This window comes from Branchiostoma lanceolatum, chromosome 1 (assembly GCF_035083965.1).
Source record: "Branchiostoma lanceolatum isolate klBraLanc5 chromosome 1, klBraLanc5.hap2, whole genome shotgun sequence".
Taxonomy (NCBI): domain Eukaryota; kingdom Metazoa; phylum Chordata; class Leptocardii; order Amphioxiformes; family Branchiostomatidae; genus Branchiostoma; species Branchiostoma lanceolatum.
Window position 1 is genome coordinate 10600353 of NC_089722.1, and position 23172 is coordinate 10623524.

Sequence of the window (23172 nt, forward strand, 5' to 3'; positions counted from 1 at the left end):
TGTTAAACAGACACGCCCAGCTCATAGCGCTTTCCGGCTGCCATGGTGCGTTTGAAAATTATAATCCCCAGTTTGATCCTTTCACTCTGGGATGAAAGAATGTTTATCCAATATTAAACTACATAAGCGATATTGATAAAGTAAAAACGCTGCATACAGAACTGACACAGCTAAAACGTGTAGTAGTGTGGTCATCACAACCATTAGACAAAAGTATACATTTTGTAAATCTTCAGGAATTGTCGCATATGTTATATTATGCAATGTGGAACAACCTGGCTCTTGATAGATACCGGTACTCTATAATAAACGAGGCTGTCTTTTAAGAATGGAACTACCTATATTCTGGATATTATTAAGTAAATAAAATTAGAACAATCTGTAAAAGAGCCCTTCAACCAAGCTAACCTGACAAATAACAAGCAAACTCTAAGACTAACAGATAATATTGAATCCAATAAAATTGCTTTAAAAATACCACCAGACAAAACAATTCGTTAAGTTGGTTCATCATTTATTCATAGTTGTGTACACGGCTATTCATGATTAAGATCACAATTGTTGCTTCTCCATCAAATATTTATACACTCCATTAAAACATTGTTTTCTGATGAGAAAGGATCCTGCTTAATATGCACATACATAACTCAATATTGAGACAAAACATTCTGAAGAAAGTACATTAAGGGAATAATGCTAAAAAAATAGGAGGGGGAGGGAGTGCGGAAAGTGCTGTTCCTAACTGCTTTCAATAGGGCATTAACACATTGCATGGTTCTCTTCTCCCCAAGCAGACCATGTTTCGAAATAAATACAAAACAATAAATGTGCACTTATATCATAGGAAAAGACATCCAGTTGTGAAAATCCAGCAAAGCAAATTGTGCCCAATCCTGAATTATAGAAACGATGCATTTCATGAATCTTTTAAATGGTGTCTGGAGACACGTAATACCAACCAATCCATACTTTTAATTGTCAAAATGAAACAACAGTTTACATTCACATCAAACTAAAACCAAGATAGATTAGGTGAGCATTCTGAGCATGATTGTGTCAAGACAGTTAATCCTGTTGACCTAAACGGTTCCTGAATCTTAAATCTTGTGTAATGCTTTCTCATGGACTCTAATGTTCACATTTCTTCACATCTTTCCGATTGCCACATTTCCTGCTAAGCAAAGACTGTTCAGCTAGATTTGCTCTTTGGGCCATATCTGAGGAAATCTCTAGTTAATACCACTGGCAATGTACAGAAAGCTTTATTTACTCATGAAAACATATGGCACAATGTTAATGACCTGTCTCATTGCAACATTAAAACATACATGTAGATACTCTGCTTAGACTGGCAATATTAATGTACTGGCAAGGACCTCACTATAAAAACTTACTATAATGATCTGAAGTGTCCACTTGTTAAATAACTGACCTGCGAGTTTGTTGACATTGTAAATTGTGTTCTGCACTTTTGACAAGCTTGGGCCCAACAAAAAATCTTCACATTTCAAGACCCTCTTGACTGCATACGAACCGTGTCTAACGTTTTTGTTGCACTGCAAATGACCTAATATCTGTGCTGCCGTCCGTACGATGTTGTGTTTGTGAATGTTGTGAGTAGATGACCTAATATCTGTGCTGCTGGCCGTACGATGTTGTGTTTGTTGTGAGTAGATGACCTAATATCTGTGCTGCTGGCCGTACGTTGTTGTGTTTGTTGTGAGTAGATGACCTAATATCTGTGCTGCTAGCCGTACGATGTTGTGAATGTTGTGAGTAGATGACCTAATATCTGTGCTGCTGGCCGTACGATGTTGTGCTTGTTGTGAGTAGATGACCTAATATCTGTGCTGCTGGCCGTACGTTGTTGTGTTTGTGAATGTTGTGAGTAGATGACCTAATATCTGTGCTGCTGGCCGTACGATGTCGTGTTTGTTGTGAGTAGATGACCTAATATCTGTGCTGCTGGCCGTACGATGTTGTGAATGTTGTGAGTAGATGACCTAATATCTGTGCTGCTGGCCGTACGATGTTGTGAATGTTGTGAGTAGATGACCTAATATCTGTGCTGCTGGCCGTACGATGTTGTGTTTGTTGTGAGTAGATGACCTAATATCTGTGCTGCTGGCCGTACGTTGTTGTGTTTGTGAATGTTGTGAGTAGATGACCTAATATCTGTGCTGCTGGCCGTACGATGTTGTGTTTGTTGTGAGTAGATGACCTAATATCTGTGCTGCTGGCCGTACGTTGTTGTGTTTGTTGTGAGTAGATGACCTAATATCTGTGCTGCTGGCCGTACGATGTTGTGTTTAGTTGTTATGAGTAGATGACCTAATATCTGTGCTGCTGGCCGTACGTTGTTGTGTTTGTTGTGAGTAGATGACCTAATATCTGTGCTGCTGGCCGTATGATGTTGTGTTTGTGGGGTGAGTAGATGAGCCCGAGGACTGGTATCCCATGGTGCCTTGGTTCTGCCCAGAATGCCCTTGGTTTCCTTGGTAATTCCGCTGCAGACAGGAAATGAACAAAAGTGAGACAGTGCAAAATAAGAGTGCATTTTGTACTGGTATGCATGTTTTGCCGAAATGAAATCAAATATGAGATGCAAATCATTCTGTTTTTCACTGTGTGATCAACAATAACACATGCATCAGTAATGAAAATAAACTCTTCTGACTAACTGAATATGAATTTGAAAATCTGGCCATGTAACGTATGTTACGTAACATATCAACAGTAGTCTTCATTGGTAGTTCTGGGAAAATGACAGCGGAGACTGGTATTCGACCGGTTTCGACTTTATTGTCTTTTTCAAGAATCAACAGTAGTCTCATACATTATACAGGTATCTTAGAAATTTCAGGACTAAATGTACAAGACTATATATAATTGCTACACAAAACACTTCATTCAATGATTGCTGATGTATATACAGACGAAGCCACTTAATTGCACCTCGGATAAACGCACACTCCATTTAATTGCACCGAATCCCAAAATCCCAAACCGGTTCCCATTCACTGCATTGTTAGTGACTCCGCATATCTGCACCGCACATTGTCACCGATGCCGGATAACTGCACCAAAATTTTTAGAAAATCCTCGACAAGTTAACTAAAAAGGTGCTCTAAAATCGGCAAACGTCGTACAAATGAGCCGATACCTGCCGGTGTAAAGGCACAATACCGCCAATATGTTTAAAACTGTTTTAGTAACAAAAGAAACCAGTCTCCATTGACAGTTATGTTGATAGAAATCATATGGGATGTCCCGGGCGGGTTGGCATTTAGACAGGCACGCCTACCAAATCCGGCATTACGCTTTGGCAGACAGCATGATGTACTCAACACAGATTGGTCTCTACTTGTATACTGTCTAATTACTGTGAATGCATTCAAGTTCGCGGGAATTTGATTTCGCGTCGCGACATCGCTATTGTCACATACTGCTGCAATAATAAAAGACCGGCATCTTTACGTCACATTCAGTCGGAAACCAAACAGCGACTCGGCAATGGCTATGGACGCGTAGGTGGACATAGCAGTCGCTTTTGGTGGTGCGGTGCTGACGTGATGGCAGAGCTGAATCCGCGTCGTAGAAACTTCCTGCATTCGCCGGAACGAGGTGTACGCGGGTTCGGCTCTGCTATAAGGAGAATGATCTGTCACTGATCAAACTGAAACTATGAACTCAATATTTTGCTGGTTCTATGAGGTATGGTATCGCAAGAACTGTTACGTTAGCTACTAAGGTCAAGTAAGTATCGACTCTGGGGCGTTATCCAATCTGTGAAGAGTAAAAAACATGGTGGTGCGGTCCAGCTGGGAATTTCGCATAATTGCACCAGCCGGATAATTGCACCAAAATCGCCGACAAATGGGTGGTGCAGTTAAGCGGATTCTACTGTACTGTATGTAACAATGTATGTAGCTATCTCCTGTGCTTTGAATGTGCTAATATATTTCCAGAGTGTGCACAGCAACCTGGTAGTCGGATCCAGAGAAGTTTCCGGAGCTGGTGGTGGTGGGAGGGGCGATCCTCACCCGCTTGGCAGGAGGGGCGTGGCTCCCCGAACCCCCTTGGTCCTGTGCAGTTGTCTGCTGTGGGAGTGAAGGGAGATGATGAGGAACATTTGCTGTGTGATAGGAACACAGGAGAGCAGCACTGTGCTTGGTCACACAAGCAGCAGGGGGTGGGGGGCACTGCTGGGCTAGTGTGCTGCTGGTCATACTACAGTCACATTTCCAAACCAGGGCCTGCCCGGAAATTTTGCGGAAACGAAAAGTATGGTATGACCAATACACAAAACGTAAAAACTTTGAACATTACCATAAGTTGTGTGTATTTCTTGATATACACATTCAGTTTTCGTTTTCGCAAACAGCCCGGCAAGGCCTCGGTTTGGAAATATGACCGTAGCATCAGCAGGGCAGACTCTTGGTTGTAACGTTCGACTTTTCATGCTGCATTAAGGATGATGAGCCTTGAGCCCTATCAGAAATTGTGTGTCTTTACTTTCTGATTTTGTAACTGAAAACAATTGTACAATCTTTAATTTTCACATTTACAAAATGTATGTATTTGGCATTTTGCTTATCACTGCCCAGGGTAATTGCGAGATTGTGAAAATGTATCGTTTTAGCAATGATACCAGTTGGCTACAGCCAATTCTTTTTATGTTCCTGAGATGCTTTGCTAATGTTTCTAACAAATCACATCATAAAAACTAGATCAATCCAGTGGAGCTAAGTGCAATGCACATACTCCTCAAACAGAAATCTATGGGAAAATTTTCCCCAAAGTTGTCAGTGATAACTCAGACAACTCAGTCCCAACTGTGCACATCCAACACAGAAATGAATTATGCCAGTTTGCCTGGATTATGTGACTCCCCATTCTCAAAAGGACCTTCTGCAACATGAGTTCAAGCATCACAACCAAAGGCCATATTTATCACACACATGGAGAATTATCATTCCCAACAACAATGGAAGTAAAGGCCACAGAAAGAAACATCATCAAACGTTCACTTCTCAGACATATAATGGAAATCTTCTGATTATGCCATTTGCTTGGTCTAATTCTTTCAGACTGCTGTTAGTGTTGTTCTAACTTTGCGCTTAGTGAGAGACCACTTTAACATCTATTTGAATTGTAATAAACATACATGTATGCAGTTAATCAACATTTTCAATCAACATTTTTGATACAGGAATTCAAAGGAATCATACTGTAGCACACTGCAAAGGTCTTTTTCCAATTTTTTTACTGTTTACTCAAGAAGTCTGTCTCAAGGCCTGCAAAGTCTCAGTTACCTTTCTACACCACTCTGAGGTGCTTTTTAATTGACTCTCCCTGTAATAACCTTCTTGACAACTGTTCATAATGCTTAACATTGTGTCAGAAGATTCTCAGATCAAAATACCTTTTCAATGGATTTGATTAAAAAGGTTAAGACGTCACTAAATTGGAAAGTGATTAAAACATCATTTATGTGCATTTATCATACATACAAAGCACTTTTGTTAATTCAAGCCGTTGCTTTTACAGCTATGGTATAGACTACTTGAAATCAATCCAAATTATCAAATTCAGCTACAGGTTCAGGAATGTAAAAACTTTGAATACTCCATTTTCTTTTTCTAATGACTTGTCAAAACTTCTTGTCGTTATCACCTTGCTTCATTCATATTTTCTTTGTCGAGTTGTCTCCTGCACATGTCAATGATCGTCAAGCAGAAATGATTACCTTGCAAGTCAACATTATAAATCAAAATAAACTGTCTTTTTCCTACTAACAAGAACACATTTACATTCAATCACACAAGTTCACCACACTTGATTTTGTTAAATTTTCTGTCCACCAATTGCATAAGTTTCTGTTCTCTACATTTGATTTAATTGAATTAAATGTATTTAAAGTGTAAGTGGACTCCAGGTAAAATAGTGTGAAATTTGTTAGAATTGAATGCTAATGGAGATCTTAATAAGACAACCAAACAGGATAAAGCTAAGATTTTACAACTGTAGAACAACATCTAGCTATAGGACTCCTAAGATTTTATTTCATCTTGCTAACCAGGACAAAAAAGGTGTGGACAGGAGTCCTGTGAAGAAGTTGTCTCTTTTACCTTGAATGACGAGATGGCTTGCTTCTGAGCGAGGGTTGCTGTAACTCTCTACAATGATGTAGCACAGAAAAGAAGGGGCACCAACAATTTTGTAAATTCGATTGAGAGGGTGAGATTGAGGGGCAGCAGGCTGCTCCACTTGACAGTTTTGTGCAGTGAAACAGCAAAACAACAATTATGCAGCGTTTATATCGGAGTGGTCGCCCCAGGGAAATCTTTTTTTATCTTCTTAAACATTGAGCAAGATCTGGACTATCAGAATGGCTTCTCTGATATCCTTGATGGCAATAGGATGTGTGTTGAACAGTGTGTTAGCCCCAAATTAACATGGACTTTAGTTGCACAAAGAAACACTTGTGGCCTTACTTCCACTAAAATCAACATTGTACATAGTATAGAAAACATTCAATCACACATTCTATATCTAATCATTAGCTAGCACACTCTACCAAAGGTGCAGTATCTATCATAAAATAAACAGTAGTAAGTATGAAAAAAAGGTTAACACAACAAAGAAGGGCCATGCCTTGCTATGGAAAGAAGAATTTGTATTTCTTTTTTTTTTACATTGAGCTAACAATTCTCTCTTTTTGTAGGTCTACAGTGCTTGGTTGGTGAAGTGCAAGTCACAGGAATAGCACAGGATGATTCAAAGCGAAATTTAGACTCTGAGAGATGCAGCACAGTGAAGCTAATAATGCACAGAAGGGTGGGATCTGGCTCCCTGTGATGTAATGATTGGTTTACCTGGAAGTCCCGGAAACCTTGCTTCTGAGGAAGTGCAGTAACTCTCTACAATATTGTAGCAACAAGAGAGAAGGGGCACCAAAATTTCATGGCAGCTGAGGAAAAGGGCATCTCAAAAGGTGGTCTATGCAGCAAGATGACGTGACACGGTTACACAGAAACCAGCACAGAAATGGTCGCAAGCTTGGAACAATTGGTTCTTTTTTCTCTGTTTTTTTCACAATATTGCTGCATCTTCTGGTTCTAACTAGCAATAGGCAAAGTCAGTCAATAGTAGATGAGAATTTTGAGTGCTACTCGACTGGAAACAAGCATCAGTTATGCGTTACATGTCTTGTTTCTTACAATACACGGTTAATCATAAGAATCTACCAATGACAGTTCATAGACTATGTACAGTGAACAAATGGTGCCTTTAAAAGAGAAGCTGACTGGTATGTGAATGCTGGCTTGTATGTTAGGGGACTCCAACAATTAACATGGAGAAACGATATTACCAAAACAATAACGCAAATGGAGGCAGCTTGGCCAGCATCACATGGGAGGGTGAGGTGGCAAGGCCCTTGCAAACGCAAACATCAAACTTAACATTACCCAGAAAATTAAGGTAAAAATATAATAAGTTAACAGAGACAGAGACAAAGCAGAGGTAATTGTGTTAATAAGCATGATATGATGCCATCACATGCCTGTGATGTATGATTATGCTAAGCAAGCAAGACTTGTTATGTTCAAAGAATCACAAGCAATGTAGCAAATCAGGCCAATTGCAAATGTGAAATTTGATGCTCATGTTTCACAGCATAATGGATAAAACTGATTCAATAAAAAAATTGTCAATTTGAAGATGTCTTCGCTTTTATCGGAACTAGAGAAAAAGGAGAAACCATATCAAGTTTGGTACATGTATATATGAAGCCAAAAAGGGTTGTGTAATGTTTGTACGTTCATGAGCAAAGGAAGTACAGACAGAACTTGTACTCAGTATGTGATGACATCATAATAATACTGACGAAATGACCGCTTCAGGCTGACTTGTACACAAAAATGTACAACTCTGACCAAGATGTTGCCAAGTATCATAAAATGTGCCTTTTTTCCCTTCTTTAAAAAAAAAGTCAAATCAGAAAAGAAAACATTACATATCTTTGGCATCAAAACAATTCTAATTTAGATTTTGCTTTAAATAACGTAAGGATTCAAAGTCTGAAACCTGTCAAAAATGTATTAGCTAAGTGTCGGCAGGCCAGAGTATTCAAACGTTCCACATCATAATACTTGGGGAAAGCAAAATACAATGTACATCGAAGTGGTTAAGATAGCTTTCAAAATTAGCACAATCAAAACTGAATCCTTAATCTTGAATGAAAATATTTGTTTCTAATATCTGTAATTTGACTAAACGAGGGTGTAAAAAGATTGCCTCATCTGACTTTGAGAAGTAACACAACATCTTGGTCTTTTTTTTGCAATCTATAATGACTAGTTGAAACTTCATGTCAACAATGGGCTGTTTTACCATGAAAACAGTGCCTACTGTGTACCATATTCAATTCCAGTGATGCCCCTTTGTAAAAAAAATACCCTATCTGGGTAGATGTGGGCTGTGTTTTCATCATTAAGATTTACATGTATGAATATATGTGTAGTGTTGGCAACTAGAACAGTTCATAACTTCACAACTTTTGAAAGAAACACCCTTCCACTGTTACTGTTAAGGAAAATAATGATCAGTTTCTACATGAAAATTTGATGGACCATTTTGAGTCTGAATCTCAACCTTGAGATTTCCCATTTATAAAAGTAGAAATGGACAAAAATGTATAAAAATTACGATATACTGAATGATCGATTGAGTGATTGATTTCTTGATGTTTCAGAGTAATAGACTTCATTTTGAACTTTCTGTTGTCGCTTGTTTGAATATCACATCTGGCAAAGTAATGTAAACCTTCTGTGCTGCCAACAGAAGTCAGTGGTGTGGTGCAGAAAGAGAAGGAAGCTGTGGACATACATGTACCTTGTTGGTGTCCGTCTTGTCATCATTATCCTCATCAGTCAGGAACTCACGCTTCGGGTACGGGATCGGAACACCCGCAAATACGCTAAGGCATAGGAAAACATGGATGGAGCTGTTAAAGAGGACTGATGGTATGTTTAAGTAACAAACAAAATCAAACACAAGGGACGCAAACTGGAGAAGATAATGGAATTCACACCAACACTTCACTCTCTGCTAATATAAAGTTTCTTCTGATGGTCAAAATACTAAGAACTTAATAGAAAATGGCTTGCTGATCTTATGCATGTGTGCCTGACATTTATGTGGCATATCAAGGAGGTCCCTTTTTAACCTCCTTGGGCATATGTAAACTGTTATCACGCTGGAAAACAACACTTGTTGATTTTTACATTTCACACTTGCATTCTTAATTCTCATCAAAATGTACTAGTCACTTTACCATTTGACAAATCTAGAATTAAAAAGCTATGTAAAGAACTGTTGAAATTAACAAGTTCTTCCTTGCTATGACACAGAGCAAATTCACATGAAGGAACCCAACATGTTTCTATTGAACAGCATAGCAGTCCATTTTCCCAGTAGTATCTTACTCTGTAGTCGGCTGGGGATCCTCCATAAAGTAAGAATCTGCCATGGCCTGGTCAGATGATATTCTCTTGGTGGGATCCATTGTCAGCAGCTTTGATAACTGCAACAAAGCATGGATAGTAGTTGTAGCATTCTATGATTTCTGTGGCTGAAGGACAAATATGCCATACTAAGCACATTGAGGGCAAACTATTCACTGGTATTCTTGAAAATTTACATATGTATCTTTTATTACCACTGGTACATGTATGAAAGATGAAACCTGCACCATCAACTGCTACATCTTCTTGTTTGTTAGAGTTTCAACCGCATACAAAAGACAGCCCTTGATGGGGCTTTGTAACTTTTAAAACAAGATCCAGCAACAAGCAATATTGACTTACCAGATGGAATGCTTTACTGTCAGCTTTGACCTTGTGTTTTTCCATGTACTTCAGTAAACAGCAGTTTTGATATCTGGAAGACATGTTCGGTAAAACCGACCAATATGGCATTTGATTATTGTTTGTTCGTGGGAATTCTGGACAAAGTCAGAACATAGAATAATATTTTTCATCAAACCATCAACACTAACACTCATGTAGGTTGACCAAAGGATTGCATGATACTGAAAGTACATATATTAGTATTACAAAGGTGCAAAATACTCTGTTTCTATAAAAAGAAGATGCCATGCGACTTGTGATGTCAACGTACTGGAAGTCTTGAAACTTCTGTAGTGGTTTTATTATCACAGGTTTCGCGGTAACATGTGCACACTGTGGATATGTCTCCCTTTCATGACTTCTGTACTTCATATACAATACATAGATGTTTTAATCGTATATCTAAAAACGTTTTTCCACCAAACACAAAATATAACCCACCACAAAAGTAAATGAATTAACAGATGATCTAAATGGTTGTTATACTGCATCAAAAACAATGTTTTGTCTGAAATGCCCTACTGTGATCTGCGGAAGTCCTTCATCAGTGTTGCATGTTCTGGCATCTTCCTGATGTCTTCCCAGTCTTTCTCTGTAGTAGCAAAAATAACCATCGTGTTACCTGGCTTGTTGGGATTAAGACAGTACCAGAGTAATCAACCTAGGATTGATGTGTTCAAAAATTTGTACCTTCCTAGGACTATTGTAGAATGAAATTTGTTGCCATCAAGCACTGTAGCAGCATTCTCACTAGATAGCTTTAAACAACACTTGCAGTTAGATGTGCAAAGGTTAGGCGTGACAGGTCGCTCAGTGTACTATAACTAGCTGCTGCCGTGCTGCGTGCCTGCGAGGCTGGTGTGTTATGCAGAAAGGCGACTATACCAGCTACCATATGAATGACATCTGAAAACTGTCCTTAAAGCTTTCACTTATAAAAGTGCTTGACATTTTGTAACAATAGTACATGCACATATGTTGCTACTTTTTTGTATACCTTGTGGAAATCCCATGACGTTAAATATTCTATCCAGCTGGTCATGGTGGTAGGGGTTACTCGTCTTGATGTCTTCCTGTCTACAGTGGAAGATTGGCTCTGATGTTAAGAGCTCTGCAAAGATGCATCCAATGGCCCAGATATCTGTAAAAAAATACAGGTTGTTCAAGACTAAGCCAACAATGAAGAATGTTCATTTTTGATGCATGATATTTGATTTCAAACAGAAAAAGAGCATAGCACATCCAGGTCAAAAGATACCAAAAAAAGAAGTTCTGCTGCAGTACCAAGGTCAAATACCAGGGGGCCCAAAATCAACCTTGACCTTCTTCGTCTTCCCAATACCTACTCACATACCAAATATCATCATAATCCATCCAGAGTTCTTGAGTTATGCTGACTACAACAATTCGGAAACACAGACAGAGAGACACACATACAGACACATACACAGACACAACCAAAACAATATCTCCATTTTTCATGGAGATAATTACTGTTGCATCTGGGACATATAGATATACAGTCAAACCTGCCCAAGGCGACCACCCGGCGGACCGAGCAAAAACGGTCGCGATGGACAGGTGGTCGCCATGAAGAGGATTCCACTCACATGTTTCCAGGTCGAGGTTTTCAAATACAGTACGTAAATGGATGGAAAATTAATGAATTTAGACAGCGCGACCCCCGCCAGGTTCAATTCTCATTGACAGAAAGATCCTACAAAAATTACATTTTCCGTTATCGTTGTAATAATTGTATACCGCTACATCGTGTACAAATTTTCGTCATAATTTTGACTACAAAACAATGGCTACAAATCGATGCCTCGCAGCGCCCTCCCGCATTCACACGTTACATTGAATAATACACACACACACGCACATCATCGAAGTTTTAAGGCCTAAGACAAATCCCTAGAAAACACCTGCTGGCCGCAGCCTTTTTTGGGGCGCCGACCGCTGGATAAAAGGGGCAAAAAGTTTTCGATCTGACAACCAAAGATGAAAACGGAACGGTGTGATTTCGTCGCGCCGCCAAGCTCTGTGCGACCGCATCGAAAGGTATTAGTCAGTGCAGCAGAACGCACATCGTCCAATAAAGGTTTGTGAGATTCATGGAAATAAAAAGAAAATAAGAATATTAATTTTCATAAATAACTAGAGTATTCGTAAATGTTCACACAAAAACATCGTGTTTTAGAAAGGTCAGCGGTACGCCAAATCCGGGCCGCCCCAAATCCAAGATGGCGTTGGGACCGAGGAACAACATTTCTCGCTCGATGTTTTGCCCGCCGCGAAGTCATTTTTCGGCGGAGTTTAGTAAGACACAGACACATTTTTGTTGAAAATACAAGAAATAGATAGTAATTTCTGTGAAATCTGACTTTTTGACGCCATACACGACGTATTCGTTCTGAAAATTGAGTTTAAACCGAACTGAGTTTGCGGTAAACTATAAGATTACGATAGGCACAACAACATCACAAACATTTGTCTTTACAATGTTTATAGGGGGAACGTTTTATTAAAACACTTCATGGAGGAATCGATGCTATAACATTGCTATTCCATATATTTTTGTCCTTATTTTTGTTCTTCAAAGTCTTGAAAACATTTCCGTGAAATCCAACAGCAAAATGATCCGATGTCACCACACGCTTGAAAATTAGGCGGCCGCCATGGGCAGGGACTGTGCTCTGTGCGGTCCCAATTCGTGGCGGTCGCGGTCGCGTCGGACGGGTGGTCGCCTTGGGCAGGCAGCTTAATGCTTGTGCCTATGGGGAAAATTTTCGGGACCGAGAAAAAGCGGTCGCCATGGCCAGGTGGTCGCGTTGAAAAGGTGGTCGCCTAGGCAGGTTTGACTGTACCTATTGCCTTGGTGTAGTGTCTTGCCGCCAGCAGAAGCTCAGGTGCCCTGTACCAGAATGTCACTACCACTGGGTCCAGGTCTGCTAGGGGCTTCAGCGGGGAGTTGAACAGCCGTGCAAATCCCATGTCAGCTGCAAGGGGGCAGTACAGAAGTGAGAGATATGATGGGAGTTCATTGATGCATCATAAATATGTCAGTTTCTCAATGAATTTACATCGAATCAACAGTTGTTTACAAAAGATGTTTACCTATTTTCACTCTTCCCCTCTCTGGTCCCTCACCCATCACCAGGATATTGGCAGGTTTCTGAGGGGGAGAAATTAAAAAAGTTGCATTTCAATCAATTCATTCAAAGATGCTTAAAGAAGTTTGAACCTAACTCTTCATTACCAATATATATCGGAACTGCATGGCATGTAGTCAAACAACTAGAAAGTTATAAATCTTTCACCCAGCTCTTATTCTGAAATTTTATTTGGGTGAAAACAACATGGTCACAAGTTATTGGCTATAAAGAGTTCATACAGATTATGGGAAAAATGATCTCTAATTCTCAGACTACAAGTACAACCATGGTTGTTTATGATAAGGTCTTACCAGGTCTCTATGTAATATCCAGTTGGCATGAAGGTAGTGGATGCCATCTAAGATCTGATATAACAGGGACTTGACCATCTGTCTGGGGATCGGAACAGGCTTCTTGTTGGCTTTGGATGCTCTGTGCCATTTTATAATGTGCTGCAATGTTACAAAAACAAATTCAGAAGATGTATAAGTCTGGATCATAAAATGCAAAGGTACTCAGATCTGAAAGACTTTGGCCTTGGAATAACTCTAAGCTATATCTTAAATCTCCTGTAATAGAATAAGCAAAAGTAAGACAAATTGATAAAAATATGTGATATAGAAAATGTATATGAAAAGTTTACAAACTAGAACATATACATACATGTGTCTAATTTAAGACATATATATATAATTTGTCTACAGTACAAAGGAAGATAAATAGCTATGAAAACTGTGTTGTTTTGCGATAGTTTCACTCGTAAAAAGATACACGGATGGTACTTACCCACAAATCATGTTCTGCAAAGTCAAATAGAAGCCACACTTTTCGGTCAGAATGAGACAGAAAAACTCTGTGTAGGGTGATCACATTGGGATGTTTCAGCTCTCTGAGAAGCTGTCAACCAACACAAACTCAAACTTAGACTGATACAAGTTGTTACATGCCTCACAATTAATATTGTCTGAAATTTCATGAAGCAGATTAAAGCAAGTCTGAGGCTATTGACAGGATCATTCTGTCAGCAGGGGAAAAATTCGCACTGTTGACAGGATCATCCTGTCAGCAGGGAAGACTTTGCACTGTTGACAGGATCATCCTGTCAACAATGCAAATTTTTCTACTGTTGACAGGATCATCCCGTCAATAGCCACTTCTTAAGTGGCTGGTGTGCCTAATTTGTAAACACCACAACTGGCCACAAATGGGTCTATGAATAGTGGTTGTCAACAACAATAAGTGTGGCAATTAATTATTGTGAAATGGGCCTAAAATATACTAGTAAGCTCGCTCCTGAAGCTGCCCTAAAATCTACCCATTACCACTTGTTGATTTTCACTGAGCATGACATATAATGAGACAATTCAAATAGTACGAATCATAATCAAACAAATTACATTTGAAACCAATGTGATGACATATATTGTGTAATCATACTTACAGCAATTTCCCGACAAGCTGACATAGAGATGCCAGTACCTTCTATCTGTTTCAGCGCATATTCTTTGTCATCTGACCTGTGGGCAGGTAAATAAACTATACATTAGACTTCACTTGACTTGACTTTATTTAGGATCCACAATTGGCTTACAATATGAATGTAGATATAATCTTCTTAGCAGCATTATCTTCAGCATTAACAGTAATAAATCATCAAATTTACTGAAGTTGGACTTACGAGTTACAAATAATATAGCAGCTCCTGCTTTTACGTTTTGTACTTACCCATCTTTTCTCTTTGCTTTGTATACATGTCCGTATGTTCCTCGGCCGACTTTGCAGCCTTCGTAGTCAAAAAGGTCTTCTACTTTCTCTCTTTGTGCGGCCGTTTTTATCTTGAATTCGTAGTCCATCGTTATATCACTGCCCCAAAAACACTCAATAAATCCTAATGGAATGTAAACTTTCAACCAAAGCAGCACTGGGTCCTCTAAAGTAGGTAGTTGTGTGAAATAAAAATGGACAAAATTTAAGAAATTTTCATCCAAAAGGCGCCATTTTGTTCTCTCACTCACTGACGTCATGTACTTTGCGTCACGTCGTAAAATCAGGATTAGGGACAAAATGTTTCGTATTTTCAGCACCAAATCCAACAAATTATATCACATTTTGTGCAGATAATAAATATAAAGATACTATACCATGCAAAATACAATTCATCACAAAGTCATTCCACGGCATCTTTTAATGTGCATTGTCGCAAAAAGTCGACGATTACATTAGAGTAGAAAGAACAGAAATTGAATTTTCATAAGATTGGAAGCCAGCATTTACAGCAATATCTAGCAATAAATCATGAAATTTTTGACAGATAAATTATCAATATTGTGAAGTTGTATTTAACCAAGATAGGAAAGAATGGTCGTTATTTAAAGTATCTATCATAAAACACCCCTGTAAGTATGGAATCATCCATTTTGCCGTAAGTCAGAATCTCGTCTGTTCCAAAGGCAGACGATTCTTTCCTTCTGTCTTTAGTCTTGCTGTATGGCGTTTGTTCGCACGGACTCGTACCGAGCTGCAGGGATTGCGTGTCTCCGGCCCTCCATTTACTTTGTGGACGATGGCTAGCAACAACCATTTCTTCGAAGGCGCGGAGAAGCTCCTTGAGGTGTGGTTCCTTCGTACCGAGGACGGGCAGGATCTTCGCGACATCGCGAGGTATAACATGTGACATGCGTCACGAGAACGGTTATGTTTCGATCTTGTATGTAGTGTTTGTATACTGTATGTGTTTTGATAGGCATCAGTAAATAATGATCGTAACACATTGTGGGTCGTAACACATTTTACATATATCATTTTACATCTTGATATATCTGCAGAGACATTTCATAACACTAGCATAGATTTTTTTGATAACAATATATAATTATTGTAAAAATAACAATGTCCTCGAAGGCCTACAACTACTCGAATACTTGTGAGAAGTATATATAGAAATAATGTAAAACTAAAGGGCCAGATTTAAGTTAGGAGACACAATCCACACATATACTGTTTATACCTGCATGGCCTTGGTCAACCGGTCTAACTACATTGCAGTTACTGTAATTTGCAATTAAAATTGTCTGTTGGGGTAAGATAACACATCTGTCCTGGGAAAAATCTACATAATGTACCCACACCCCCGTATACTGTAAATGCAGGAATCTTCGCGGTGGTCTTATGTTTGCGGTTTTCGCGGCGACCGTTTAACCGCGAACCTAAACCCCCCGCGAACATTTTTGTCCAATACTGTAGCAGTATGTAACTATAGCGCAAACTTAAAACCTTTGCGAGCACTCCATTTTCGCCTTAGCGTGAACCACGCAAACTTAAATGCATTTACACTAGTAGTCTTTGTTTAACTTTAAGCAAGGAGAGGCCAATAGGGCATCGAGATAATCTGATCAATAAGCAAAGGAAGAGGCTCGGGTCACTTTAACTTTTACGTCATCAACAAAGGCATGTGTGTCAAAGTTTATTGTTGTTAAATTAATACTCTCCCTTTTTCCACATAAAGAGAGGACTGGGAAGAGGTTCTGAAGACAGTCCGCTGCCAGATCATCAGCACAATAAAGAATGACAGCCAAGATGCCTATCTCCTCAGGTTGGTTCTTTTGATAGAATTAAGTGTCAAGATTATAGTCGCATGTAAGTCTGAACAATACTGGATCAAAAGTGATCATATTCCATAAAGAAACCTTTGCAAACATGTATTGATTGCAAAGAAGATATCCTTTTTCTGTTATTCTTGCAGAATCAAATCAATCTGTTTAGCTGTACTACAATATATGCTATTGACTTGTTTGACTCTAATTGATAGAGAAGAATTATCTGCACTCTACGTTTCACACAAGACATGTGTTGTTCTGACCAAGATTTGACTGAAGTGGCTGGCCTGTACTCTCCAAGCAGAGGTTTCTGTCAAGAGGGCTAGGAGTGAAAGCGATCGAGGGAGAGAAATGTTAAAAATCGCGGCTACTCTTACTTTAATAGCCCTCTCAACTGAAAACTCTGCTTGGTGAATTGCTGGCCTCCAGATCCCTTTGCTGAGCTAAGGGTTGAGAGTTTGCATTTGCAATTAACATCTTATCAACCTAATTGGATGTGCAATTGTTAATTACATGTGTTAATTGCATGTGCAACTAGTTCATTTCATGTGCTAGTTGCATATGCAATGAGGTAATTAGTTAATAGCATGTGTTAACTGAATGTGCAATTAGCATCTAACTAAACTAGTTAGCATCTAATTAACCTACAGTAGTTGATCTGACCTCCAAATATTCCATATGAAACTAGAACAATTCTGTCAAGTTAGTGTTGTTGTTTTCATATCTTAAAAAGTTAGTCCATCCATCCTGTAGTAAAAAAAAACCTGTCCAATCTAAATGAACTGTGCAAATGTGTTGACAGTGAGAGCAGCATGTTTGTGTCTGATCGACGCTTCATCCTGAAGACTTGTGGAACAACACTCCTCCACAATGCCCTTCCACTCATGCTGGACCTGGCCAAGAAGAAGTGTGGCTTACACGCAGTCGAGGTACAGACAAAGTTTATAAGTGAAGTGAAGTAGCAAACTGTTAGAGCAGTTAACATTCTTAGATATTATCAGTTCAAACTTAGAAATGAGTTGTTGACTATGTTTCCCAACCAAGTTTCCATTTGTGTTACAGATTGATTTGTCTGTTTTTACATAACACAACACAGGCTCAGCATAGCACAATACAGCACAACACAGCACAGCACAATACAGCTTAGGTGCACATGCAACAAGTGCTTAGAATGTAAATGTTATCCAATCCAGATCATGCAAGTCGATTATCAACTTACTCAAAGGTGTACACAAATGATCATCTTAGCTACAGATGTATTTTCCTTGAAGTGAAGCTCACTGATGAAGTTTATTGCACCATGTACATGTACAGGACATCTTCTATTCCCGTAAGAACTTCATGCGTCCTGAGCTCCAGCACAACATGCACCGCAGCTTTGAGGAGGAAGTCATCATCTTGGAGAAGCTGTTTGAAGGTTTGGATGCTGTTTGAAGAAGATTTTACTAGCCTCAGGACCATCTTTATGTCAAAATACATGTTGTTAAAATTGTTTGGCAACATTGTCAGTCTGGGTTTTTATGTTGAAGTGATATCCACTAGTACCTGGACTCCAATTTGTCAGTCAGGCAATGATTTGATTTTCAGTAGTATGGTAATGATATACAAGATGATGATGATGATGATGATACAGTAGTATATCATCATGCTCAACAACTTTTTAAACTTTTTAAGCACTTTTACCAAATATGTATCATATGGATGGGAGAGGAAGAACAAAATCAGCTTATATTGGTGAATTCAGATTTCCTAGAGGTGATTGTTTTCAGGTAGTAACATAGTTTTGTTCCAGTGATGTGTATCTGTGTTTCTGCATTTTTTTTTTGTCTGTTTTTGTTGATGTGGTTGTTGTTGTTTTGTTGTAGATGGAGCAGCATACTGCCTAGGCAGAATGAATGGAGACTGCTGGTAAGGGGCTTATCATGGATTCCACCCCAGAATACAGTTACCAGTTGTTTAAGCCTCTTAAATGTTTTTGTATACATAATGAACTTACATTTTCCCAGTGTGATAAATGTCTCTTGACACAACTTACAAGTGATATATTATACAAGTATTTTATGGCACAAGCAAAGGTTTGCAACTAGCAAATACATTTACCCACCTGTTTACAATGTAAATGGTTTAGATACAATAATGTATAATTTTTTGTTTATATTATATTGTTTGTTTGTTTGATTATAATCAATGTTTTTTTTGTGTTATGTCCTCCAGGTATCTGTACACCACCAACAACCCTGACAGCAGCAAGCCAGGCCAGGCAGAGCCAGACCAAACACTGGAAATATCCTTTTGTGTGCACTAGCTTCCACTGTTACAAAGATCCTCACTTTCCTAAGGTATCATATTTTCTTTTAAAGTAAGTGATGAATGCATCTATGAGTGCATGACACATATATTATTATCCACAGTCTTATACTTTTCTGGTTGATTTTCATACTGTAGACTTTCCCATTATCATACAGCCATTCCTTAACCAGCATACATCATGATGATGGACCTTGAACCTGATGCCATGAAACTGTTTCACAAGAACAGCATCGATCCTGCAGAGATTGCAAAGGTACTGCTGCAGTTACAACAGCACTTTGCCAGTGACAATCAGCTGTCAATCTGCAGAAATAAAGCCTTCCATGTACAATTGCCAGTGCAAAATCGCCTGCGCTTGTAGCTATTTCTCTACTACCTAAGCAGGAAAGATTATAGATACTGTGTCAAAAGGAAAAAACATTGACTGCCAAACAGCTACAATGTATTTAACTTCAATACAATTGGATTTTGCACAATGTATTCAACTTTAGCAGGGAAAACGTTGACTCTTATTGTTTCTACATAGATCAGTGGTATTGCAGACCTGGAGCCCGGGATTCTCATTGATGACTTTCTGTTTGAGCCATGTGGATATTCCATGAATGGGTTACTGCCTGATGTGAGTATTATGTCTGCACTCTGCAGTCAATATCAAACATTCTTGCAGCCTTTTTGTTCTGGCAGTACTTTCCATGACTAGCAATGCTTAGACTGTACTTTTATACATGCAAGATATTTCTGTTTTGTACAACTTTCTTCACTTCAACAATTTTATACCTGTGCATGCTGTTACAGGTCTTTATAGACCACGTACTTCTAGATACATTTTTGTAAATGAACAAAAATATTTTCTTTGGTCTCTCCAAATATTGAGTTATCCATACTGCAGACAATTCATGCAAATGTATTTACAGGATTGACTTTTGATATCATTCAATTTCTCTTTGTCCACATACTTTCTAGCCTTAAGAGTAATTTATGATACATCTGAATTATATATCTTTACTCAAATTCAACTTATGTTGCTGATGTAGATTTGATATGTCTATTACAGGGTGCATACATGAACATCCATGTGACTCCAGAGAAGGACTTTTCATATGCGAGCTTTGAGACCAATGTATCCAAGGTACATACATGTTTATGCCAGCTCCTGATACAGTGGCACATGCACTTGTGCATAAATCTCACTTTTGTAGTCTGAAAGTACATGTGAAATTACTTTATCATTATAAAAGATATATAGATTATAAAGGGCAACATTTTGTACTACCCTTGCATTAGTTGCAGAACCATAATCTTAGACATTAAATTGAGGTGAAAAAATCTCCTTTACAACTAAGAGAAAAGAATTGTACGTCTCTGTATTCCACATTTTGACCCTTCTTTTCTTCCAATGTGATGTTCCAGAAAAGCTATACAAACCTGGTCAAGCGAGTGCTGAATGTCTTCAAGCCGGGTCGCTTTGTGATGACACTGTTTGCCAACATGGTAAGTCTTCTCCAGCAATATTCTCGTTAGTCAGTGATTCTTCTTATCTAGAGTAGATGTTGTAGACTTGTAGTCAATAAAAGATTGATGTCGGTAATCACTCTAAACCTTATCATTCTCTGCTCACCGTTTCCTGGTCTTCCTCAGCCAGAGACCAAACAACCCACCAGTGGGAGTCATGCCCTCGTTCAAGGGGGAAATGGGGCAATTTTTAATTATTTTTTTTGCTTTTTTTTGTTGTCCAAAGGCTGTTTCATTTTTAACTGACCATTTTTCATATTCTATTTTTGACTTGTGTGACAATATATTAAGAGCAATAAAGCTAAGATGAGGAATAAAAACAGAATCATCAAATGGGAAATCCAAAAGACTTTGGAATAAAAATGGGGAGGGAAGTATTTTGCATTCTTCTGAAGAGAGCTCTACTTTTACAATGCTAGTTGTCTTAAATCCTAGAGATTTGCTGATCAGTGTTTTAGTCAATAATATCATGGACGTGCTGTTGAACATAGCTTCAGGTCTACAATATGGAGAAGTTATGTACTAGGGATGAAAAACAAAGGATAGTTGGGATTTGTATTCCGAGTCTTTATTTTTGCTGTAACAATGGGCCCCTTGCTTGCCCCCACATCATACAGGGATCACAATTGTTCAGTGCCCAGGAGAATGGTGGTAGTGGTGACCATGCTAAACTGGTAAGGTCCTGAGATACAGTGGCTCACTGGACACTCAATATTGTTCAATCATATGCTGGTTTTGTCCCTCAGAGAAATGAATCCTTCACTCAATCCAGTCTTTAATTCCCAGTCGTTAATTATGATGATGATGGCAATGAATGGTCTATGTAAAACTTAACATCAACTTTGCATCAACAGCCTTACAGACAACTTACAATGTATACAATACTAGTTGTCTGAATTGCACTGTTTGCAATAACTTTCAAGTAACATGGCTATTATTGGAAATTACAAAATAGATACATGACTTGTCATGCATGCTGTATATGTGTATCCCAGTCACATCCTAGTTTTTAACATCAGACATGGGTACAGTGGTAAAGGCAGACAAAAGAATTTGGGGAAAGATGTTATAACACAGAAAGCTTGCAAGAGATATACACCATGACTTTAATGAAAACTACAGATTCCCTGTTACCAATACATTGTAATTTCTTCCACATCTACTGTCCCACGAGAAAACAAAGTCTTCATCAGAAAGTTCCTTCCTAGTACACTACTGTTGTTTAAAAGTTGTCAGTTACACTAACTCTTTGTTTCCAAACTTTACATATAAATGAGATGAAGAGAATGCTGTCAGCTATCCTATATTGCTCAGTGTTATAGTAAGCAGTTCAGATTGATAATGGAAGTCTTCTCTCATGTTTCCTGCAGACGTCTGAAGTGTACCCTGGTGACACAACCTTCGAGGATAAGATCTTTGACTACCAGCGGCAGGACTGGCAGGCTAGTAAGTTCAGCAACTACTACCTGACCTTTTGCAACTATGCCAAGGTCAAGCAAGACCAAGCCTAGCTGACACGGCAACTATGCAGTCTAGTCATTTTTTATCATATACATGAAAACTGTTACGTTTAAGGTAGTCAGATTGGTGAATGTTGTAGTATGTTAGATTTTGTTGTAAGAAATTTGTTCGGGTGGAAGCTGTACATTAGTTATTAGTAATTTTGATGCCAATATTTGGCAAAGATTTAAATATTGATTAGTCTTGAATAAGATTGACACTATACTTGCCAAAATATACCTGATATGTTTCTATAAGAGATAGTTGGACAGTCAATATAGCTGATACCTTTATTGTTATAAAATCAAAATACATGTAAAACCCACTTAAATAGAAGACCTGGGATTGTGCAAAATGGAGAGTTCTCTTCACAACAATGTGCATGCATGTATCATGACTATAATTACCCAGGTACTTAAATTACTACCTTGCATATGATTATACACATATGTAGACCATTCTGTTGATTTGTGTGGTGACTGCAGTTGCAACATAGCCAAAGCAATATCAAGATGTCTAGCTCTAGCTGGTCCTGATGGTGAAAAGATGATTCTTTACCGCATCGTTTGAAAAATGATAATCTTAAAAGTTTTACATAGAAATTAGAATGCTGTTACTATATTACTGCTTCATCTATGTTGATTTGATACAAAGATAGTAAAAAGAGTATGCTACAGTGCTGATTAAAACTATAGTACTGATACCACATGTACATTATAAGTAAATGTACATTAATTAAGCTTTCCTGGACAAGTTTGATCTACGGGACATATCTTATGAAGAAATTATTGATACACAATGCACATGTATATGCAAATCTATACATTTTGATACTTTCCTGAAAGATATCTCAGTACTAAATTACATGTGTAGTGATTAGTGGTAGGGATAGCTTTAAAACTGGGTAATTTAAAGTTAGGTTTTCTGGTGCTGATAATAATGAACAGTCTCTTGGGTAATTTTTTTCCAGGAGCCAAGATCGGGAAATTAAGATTTCTTGCCATGTTTCCAACAGTAGAAGAAAAGTGCCAGAATTGAGATGTTTGTGTAATTTTCTGTTGCACGTTATTCTCTTTTATTATGAACCCAGATATGCATTTGAATAAAGGATATCTTAGGAAAATCTCTCTGCACATTCTTGTGTCACATAAATGTAATGCACATGTACCAGACAGCATTCAGACT

At 38.5% G+C, this 23172-nt stretch overlaps 2 protein-coding genes across 20 annotated transcripts; one reads left to right on the forward strand and one right to left on the reverse strand.

Annotated features, from left to right (window-relative positions):
* Positions 1–497: 497 nt before the first annotated feature.
* Positions 498–15097, reverse strand: LOC136433349 (cyclin-dependent kinase 8-like). Of its 18 annotated transcripts, none has more exons than XR_010755626.1 (16): positions 14795–15097; positions 14511–14586; positions 13856–13966; positions 13381–13521; positions 13032–13089; positions 12782–12913; positions 10912–11055; positions 10435–10506; positions 9873–9952; positions 9492–9589; positions 8893–8983; positions 6879–6923; positions 6132–6179; positions 3984–4100; positions 2332–2507; positions 498–2274 (listed from the first exon to the last, which is right to left on the reverse strand). XR_010755626.1 is itself a non-coding variant. In XM_066425521.1 (15 exons), the coding sequence occupies exons 1-15, from the start codon at positions 15091–15093 to the stop codon at positions 2385–2387; spliced, it is 1626 nt and encodes a 541-aa protein (XP_066281618.1). In that variant the 5' UTR covers positions 15094–15097; the 3' UTR covers positions 498–2384. The 18 variants fall into 18 exon arrangements, 14 of the variants coding, with proteins under 14 accessions (XP_066281618.1, XP_066281601.1, XP_066281610.1 ...); XR_010755627.1 differs by having other exon boundaries at positions 498–2168; positions 2275–2507; positions 14795–15096; XR_010755625.1 differs by having other exon boundaries at positions 498–2109; positions 2169–2507; positions 14795–15096.
* Positions 15098–15484: 387 nt separating this feature from the next.
* Positions 15485–23110, forward strand: LOC136433493 (S-adenosylmethionine decarboxylase proenzyme-like). Of its 2 annotated transcripts, XM_066425770.1 has the most exons (12): positions 15486–15730; positions 16575–16661; positions 17468–17594; positions 17980–18082; positions 18531–18573; positions 18880–18949; positions 19151–19228; positions 19502–19594; positions 20030–20104; positions 20386–20466; positions 21105–21161; positions 21858–23110. In XM_066425770.1, exons 1-12 carry the CDS (start codon positions 15633–15635, stop codon positions 21996–21998), a joined length of 1053 nt encoding a protein of 350 aa, XP_066281867.1. In that variant the 5' UTR covers positions 15486–15632; the 3' UTR covers positions 21999–23110. The 2 variants fall into 2 exon arrangements, with proteins under 2 accessions (XP_066281877.1, XP_066281867.1); XM_066425780.1 differs by lacking the exon at positions 21105–21161 and having other exon boundaries at positions 15485–15730.
* Positions 23111–23172: the final 62 nt, after the last annotated feature.

Coding starts and splice junctions, on each gene's coding strand:
- LOC136433349 (XM_066425481.1), bottom strand. CDS start 15,093: ATGACGTCAGTGAGTGAGAGAACAAAATGGCGCCTTTTGGATGAAAAT. Junction 13,090..13,380: donor GGATATTACATAGAGACCTG/GTAAGACCTTAT, acceptor TCTCCCCCTCAG/AAACCTGCCAATATCCTGGT. Junction 10,507..10,911: donor CGTCATGGGATTTCCACAAG/GTATACAAAAAA, acceptor TTGCTACTACAG/AGAAAGACTGGGAAGACATC.
- LOC136433493 (XM_066425770.1), top strand. CDS start 15,633: ATGGCTAGCAACAACCATTTCTTCGAAGGCGCGGAGAAGCTCCTTGAG. Junction 20,467..21,104: donor TGACACTGTTTGCCAACATG/GTAAGTCTTCTC, acceptor CACATCATACAG/GGATCACAATTGTTCAGTGC. Junction 21,162..21,857: donor GTGGTGACCATGCTAAACTG/GTAAGGTCCTGA, acceptor TGTTTCCTGCAG/ACGTCTGAAGTGTACCCTGG.